The sequence below is a fragment of the Trichechus manatus genome, unplaced genomic scaffold (assembly GCF_000243295.1).
Source record: "Trichechus manatus latirostris isolate Lorelei unplaced genomic scaffold, TriManLat1.0 scaffold00027, whole genome shotgun sequence".
NCBI classification, from domain to species: Eukaryota; Metazoa; Chordata; class Mammalia; order Sirenia; family Trichechidae; genus Trichechus; species Trichechus manatus.
Window position 1 is genome coordinate 20,721,475 of NW_004443963.1, and position 7,325 is coordinate 20,728,799.

General features: G+C 38.8%; 1 protein-coding gene across 1 annotated transcript; it reads right to left on the reverse strand.

Moving 5' to 3' along the window:
• Nucleotides 1-780: 780 nt before the first annotated feature.
• Nucleotides 781-1,740, reverse strand: LOC101355256 (olfactory receptor 6C2-like). Its single transcript, XM_004373914.3, has one exon. The coding sequence runs from the start codon at nt 1,738-1,740 to the stop codon at nt 781-783; it is 960 nt and encodes a 319-aa protein (XP_004373971.2).
• Nucleotides 1,741-7,325: the final 5,585 nt, after the last annotated feature.

A 7,325-nucleotide genomic window follows, 5' to 3' on the forward strand; every position in this document is an offset into this window, starting at 1 on the left:
AAAGGAAAGAACAAAATGGATGTCAGAAGAGACTCTGAAACTTGCTCTTGAACGTCGAATAGCTAAAGCAAAAGGAAGAAATGATGAAGTAAAAGAGCTGGACAGAAGATTTCAAAGGGCAGCTGGAGAAGGCAAAGTATTATAATGAAATGTGCAAATACCTGGAGTTAGAAAACCAAGAGAGAAGAAAATGCTCAGCATTTCTTCAGCTGAAAGAACTGAAGAAAAAAGTCAAGCCTCGAGTTGCAATATTGACAGATTCAATGGGGAAAATATTGAACGACGCAGGTAGCATCAAACGAAGATGGAAGGAATACACAGAGTCAGTATACCAAAAAGAATTGATCGACGTTCAACCATTTCAGGAGGCAGCATATGATCAGGGTTGATGGTATTGAAGGATGAAGTCCAAGCTGCTCTGAAGGCATTGGTGAAAAACAAAGCTCTAAAATTGATGGGATACCAATTAAGATGTTTCAATAAATGGATGCGCACTGGAAGTGCTCACTCATGTATGCTAAGAAATTTAGAAAATAGCTACCTGGTCAACTGACTGGAAGAGATCCATATTTATGCTTATTCCCAAGAAAGATGATCCAATGAAATGTGGAAATTATCGAACAATATCATTAATATCACACACAAGTTAAATTTTGCTGAAGATCGTTCAAAAGTGGCTGAAGTATAGATTATTAAAAAAAAATAAGGTTGTAAACTTCAAGGAGAAATGTCTGGGGCCATTGATCGGCTGTTTGAAATTAAAAACAAAATTATTTTGTTTTACTTAGTTGAGAGCAATGCAAGTCTTTCAAATGAGCCCTTGAAAGCTTTCTTAACCTGATTATTCCTCAGAGTATAAATAAATGGATTCAGTGTTGGTGAAACAGAAGAAAAAAGCAGTGAAACCGCTTTATTAATGGTCACTTCTTCCTTTGCTGTAGGATTCATATAGATGAAAAAGCACGTGCCATAGGTGATGGAAACTACAATCATGTGGGAAGAACAAGTTGAAAAGGCCTTTTTCCTTTGTTGGACAGAGGGGAATCTAAATATTGTCCTGATGATACTACTGTATGACAGAACTACACAAGTAAGAGTCATATTTAGGGTCAGCACAGCACAGATGATAACTGTCTGTTCCACAATCCACGTGTCTGAGCATGAGATTTTCACAAGGGGAAATGCATCACAGGCAAAATGGTCAAGCACATTAGAGTCACAAAATTCCAGATTTAAACAAAGGCTTAGAAGTGGGATTATTACACATAAACCAGCCATCCAACAACAGATAATGAGAATCCTGCAAACTCTGCTGTTCACAATGGTCATGTAATGCAAGGGTTTGCAGATGGCCACATAGCGGTCATAGGACATGGCGGCCAGGAGGAAGAATTCTGTTGTTCCACAGAGGTCAGTAAAAAACACTTGGGTCATACAGGCATTATTGGTAATAACCTTGTTACCTGTTACTATGTTATATAAGTATCTAGGAATACAAGCAGAAGTGAATGAGATCTCTAAGAAGGAAAAATTTTTTAGGAAAAAGTACATAGGTGTTTTCAGGTGGGAATCCAGAAAGGTGAGTGTGATGATAGTCAGGTTCCCAGTTACACTCAACATATAGGTGAGAAAGAGAAAGATAAAAATCAGAACCTGCAGCTGAGGGTCATCTGTCAGTCCCAGCAGAATGAATGTCGTTACTGTGCCGTTTCTCATCACTGACTTCTGTCTAATCTGCATCTGCTATTCAGAGAAATTTTATTATAAATTATTTTAACTGTTCAAATATTCAACATATTTAGGCTTTTATTCTTCATTATTTTATGTGTTTATTTTTTTACGTTTTACTTCCATCCTCTGCTTAGGTTTTTCCTATGTAACTAAAATAGATTGCTGAGGAGGTATAATTTTATAGGTAGTAATAGCATCCTTTGATTCTCAAGAATTCTTCCATATTCATAAACTCAATCACAAAATTTCACCATTGCTTTCATGTATTTTCTTGACATTTGAGTCTTTTATTTTATTATTTTTTTAAACAATGCTAATACATAACAGATTACTTGGGCTCATTATATAGACTCCAGAGTAGAGCTTGAGGTCTTCGTTCCAAAAAAAAGATTTTTGTTTGTTGTTTTGCTTTTGGGACAATCGTGTTTTATTCCTACGAACAACCCTAATTCCTATTGTTCCACCCAACACAATCCAGCTTTTTTCTGCTTATGTGCATTCCCTTTACTGAATATGTACGTTACATTTATTGCTGACAAAATGCTGACAGCCTTCTCTTCCCTCCCTGATCTTCCAGTCAAATGAGTTACTTCTCTCTCTGTTGTTGCCTCTTTTGCCTAATAATAAGATATTTAAGCCAGAAGTCAAGAACCTTTCGATTCTGAGTTTGTGATAAGCTGCTCTACAGACTTTTCTCAGGCTTCAACCATTAATTACACCAATAGGGACTCAAACATTTCCAATATACAAATCAATATCTCAAGGCTTCAAGTTTTCTGACATCAATGAATAGAAAAAAAATGTTTTCAGTGTGTACCCAATTTATTTGTTTTATGAGCAGTTTCACTTTATTGCTTGACTTTCTGTGTCTTTATTGAGAAAGGGGCAGAGTTAGCTGTGATGATCTACCCTGTACACAGTGTCCCTGAGATAGAGAAGATGCACTGACTGAGGCTCATAACTTCCCTGAAAGTTAGAATAGCCTTATTGAATTTAATCTCTCATTTAGCAAATATCAACTACTTGTATTAAAATTGAGATGTAGAAGAGTTATTTTTGTGTAGTCCACCTTTCTCTAATCTTCTAATTTATCAGTTAAAGCATGCATCATTGTGAAAACTTACTCAACCCTTTAAAATTTGAGCATTTTTTCCCCAAAATATTGTTATTTTGTAGTTGTTTGGTGCTGTAGAGTCCACAATTTACAATACAATAAAGTTAATATGTAAACTGACACTAAAGTGTAACTAACTGATTTTTGTTTATTCTCTCTTTCAATCAAATGTTCAAAATGAACACAGGAATCTGTAATGAGATGTTGCCACTTCAGCCAATACGTTATTCTTTTTTTTTTTAGGGAGATAGAGTACAGCGGTAAGCTTATATACTACAATACATACAAAGATACCTTACTATTTTAATTTTGGTTGAATGCATAGCCAGAGTTGCCCTCAATATTTCTTATATTAAATTAGATGCACATTTATTTGTATCTTATGCATAAAAATCTCCCAAACAATGACATTTAACTATACAAGATAAATTCATTATAAAAAGTGACATTTCATACCTTGGATACATAGAAAAACTATAAATTATCCTTGAAATCCATTTTAATTTTCCAGAGAAAAATATGCCTAGATGCTACAAAAAGAATTACAATCAAAGAGACAAATTTTATTATACTTACTCTTCTGTTACTAAATCGGAGTTTCTATTGGTTGTTTAAACATAGTAATATTAAAACTACAATGTGGAAAGTGATAATTTTATAAAGACATCTGTGTCTTTACATTCACTGGCAGGTCTGGCAATGCCTAGAGGTCTCAGCAATTTCCATGCCAACATATTGGGCAGACTTCTTCACAATGCGCTTAGTGCTATTATCAGCCCCCAGTATATTCTTACTATCTCCATCATAGAATAGAAAATAAATCATCTCTAAGGCTGGGGTATGTCAGGAAGTCTATCCACTGTTGGAGAAGATGACACTCTAAAACATCACAAGAGTGAGAAATGATTTTACAATGTAAGGCATAATCCTTTTTATTTTTTTAAATTGCTGAACATGCCATGAAGTGAAAAAAACAAAGGGTCTCTGGTGACCTGCATTCAAGAGTCCTTAATGAATTTTCTGAGAAGTAAAATTTGGCTACAAAACAAGTAACATAGTCTTCTGAGGGACTGTGTCCTTGGAGACAGGAGGATAATACAGCAGTACCATAAACGTGGTAGGAGGATAAGTACTTTATTTAAATCACAAAGTTAATTTTCAAAAAATTACATCTACTAAAGCATTTGGAATATTTTACATTCTTTGTTAAAGGATTTCAATCCTTTATTATATGCTATTATCATTGGATAATTTTAATCAGATAAGCAAAAAGAAAAGTTGAAACAATTATATGAGGCTTCTTCTAACATTATAGAGCTTATCTTTCTGACTTTTTATTTCTTCAAATTGTTGTTGGGTGCCATCAAGTTGGTTACAACTCATAGCAACCCAATGTACAACAGAATAAAACACAAACTGATCCTGTGCCATCCTCACAATTGTTGTTATGCTGGAGCCCATTGTTGCAGCCACTGTGTCAATCCATCTCTTTGAGGGTCTTCCTCTTTTTCAATGACTCTCTCCTCTATCAAGTATGATTTCCTTCTCCAGGGACTGGCCCCTCGTGATAACATGTCCAAAGTACATGAGACAAAGTCTCACCATCCTCACTTCCAAGAAGCACTGTGGCTGTACTTCTTCCAAGACATACTTGTTTTTTCTTCTGGCAGTACATGGTATATTCAGTATTCTTTACCAACACCATAATTCAAAATCATCAATTTTTCTTTGGTCTTCCTTATTCATTGTCTAGCTTTCCCATGCTTATAAGGTGATCGAAAATATTGTGGCTTGAGTCAAGCACACCTTGGTCCTTAAAGTGACATGTTTGCTTTTTAACACTTTAAAGAGATCTTTTGCAGCAGATTTGCTCAATGCAATATGTCCTTTGATTCCCTGATGCTGCTTCCATGGACATTGATACATTATAGACCTTATCTTTCCGAGTTTTTGCTTTTTCAAATACACACACTATATTATAGCTCCCCCACACGTCTGTCAGTTTGTTATACTGTGGGGGCTTGCATGTTGCTGTGATGCTGGAAGCTATGGCACCGCTATTCAAATACCAGCAGGGTCACCCATGGTGGAGAGGTTTCAGCTTAGCTTCCAGACTCAGACAGATTAGGAAGCAGGACCTGGTGGTCTACTTCTGAAAAAAATTAGCCAGTGAAAACCTCATGAATAGCAGGGGAAAATTGTCTGATATACTGCCAGAAGATGAGCTACTCAGGTTGGAAGGCACTCAAAATACTACTAGGGAAGAGTTGCCTCCTTAAAGAGGAGTCGACCTTAATGATGTGGAAGGAGGTAAGCTTTTGGGATCTTCATTTGCTGGTGTGGCGTGACTCAAAATGAGAAGAAACAAGTGCAAGCATCCATTAATATTCATAAGGTGGAATGCATGAAGTATGAAACTAGGAAAATTGAAAATCTTCAAAAATGAAATGGAATGCATAAACATCCATATCCTAGGCATTAGTGAACTGAAATGGACTGGTATTGGCTATTTTCAATCAGACAGTCATATGCTCTACTATGCCAGGAATGACAACTTGAAGAGGAATGGTGTCGTGTTCATCATCAAAAACAACATTTCAAGATCTATCCTGAAGTACAACGTTGACAGTGATAGGATAATATCCATATACCTACAAGGAATACCAGTTAATATGACTATTATTCAGATTTACACACCAACCACTAAGGTCAAAGATGAAGAAATTGAAGATTTTTTTACCAACTTCTGCAGTCTGAAATTGATCTAATATTCATCAAGATGCATTGATAATTACTGGCAATTGGGATGTGTCATGGTTTGAATTATGTCCCGCAAAAAATGTGTGTATCGATTTGGCTGGGCAACGATTCTCAGAATTGTGTGGTTGGCCTCTATTTTGTGATTGTAATTTTATGTTAAAGAGGATTAGGGTGGGATTGTAACACCACCCTTACCCAGGCCACATCCCTGATCCAATGTAAAGGGAGTTTCCCTAGGGTGTGGACTGCACCGCCTTTTACCTTACAAGAGATAAAAGGAAGGGGAAGCAAGCAGAGAATGGGGGACCTCATACTACCAAGAAAGCAGTGCCAGGAGCAAAATGCATCCTTTGGACCAGAAATTCCCGTGCAGAGACTCTCCCAGACCAAGGGAAGACTGATGATGACGAGGACCTTTCTCCAGAGCTGACAGAGAGAGAAAGCCTTCCCCTGGAGATGGTGCCCTGAATTTGGACTTCTAGACTACTAGACTGTGAGAAAATAAATTTCTCTTTGTTAAAGCCATCCACTGGTGGTATTTCTGTTAGAGCAGCACTAGATGACCAAGACAGAATTTGGTACCAGGAGTAGGGTGCTGTTCTAACAGATACCTAAAATGTGGGAACGGCTTTGAAACTGTGAATGGATAGGGGAGAAGCAGCGGCGGAGGACCAGCAGCAGCAGAGAACCTGCATCGCTAGAGAAGTGGCAACAGCAGAGTACTGGTAGCAGCAGAACCAGGAGACCAGTGCCGGAAGGCACTGGAGCCGACGTACTGAGCGAGGGAGCTGAGTGCCGGTGCGCACGAGGCTTCCTAGTGGAGTGGGGTACCTCTGGGCACTTACTGCTGGAGCTACAGAGCTTTGGAACACTTGCCCCAACAGGGCAGATGCAGGCGTGATGCCCGAGGGCTGAGACTCCACAGGAAACAGAAACAGAAGCGGAAGCTGAAGAGACAAGGAACACAAGAAGCCAAGCTGCCTCAGTCTCAAAAGGTATGGCCATGACCTCTGGGGTTTCAAAGGGTGGAGCCCTGGCCTCTGGTGGTTCTAAGGGTGGAGTTGCCACTCAGATGGACTGGGATGATGGTGCACCTAAAGCTGAGGGAGCAGAGCTGCTGTCCCAGTGGGCCTGGAAGGCGAAGCTGAAGACCAGGGCTGAAGGGCCTCCACTCAGAATCTGGAGAGTGTGGCCAATACCAAGAGTCTGGAGGGCAGGGCCATTGTGTAAATTATCTCAGGGAACAGCGGATTATTTTCAAAGCCTTGAGGGCTAATGTAATGTGTGCTGCTGACTTGCTTGGTGCCTGTTGTCTCTTCTTTTCCTCCAGTTTCTCTCATTTGTAACGGAAATGTCTAGCTTGTGCCTGTTCTGCCATTGTACCTTTGGAAGCAGATAACTTGTATTCTAGCTTTCACAGATGAAGAGGAATTTTTGGATTTTGGACTTGGAGTTACGACTTTTGCTATGATATGATGGGGTGAATATGTTTTCCATGTTGCAGGGATGTGATTTTTTGGGGGGCGAAAAGGTGGAACGTCATGGTTTGAATTATGTCCCCCCAAAAATGTGTGTATCAACTTGGCTAGACCGTGATTCCCAGAATTGTGTGGTTGGCCTCCATTTTGTGATTGTAACTTTCATGTTAAAGAGGATTAGGGTGGGATTGTAACACCACCCTTACCCAGGTCAGATCCCTGATCCAATGTAAAGGGAGTTT

Excerpts from the sequence above, each read along its gene's own strand:
- LOC101355256 (XM_004373914.3), bottom strand. The coding sequence starts at position 1,740 with ATGCAGATTAGACAGAAGTCAGTGATGAGAAACGGCACAGTAACGACA.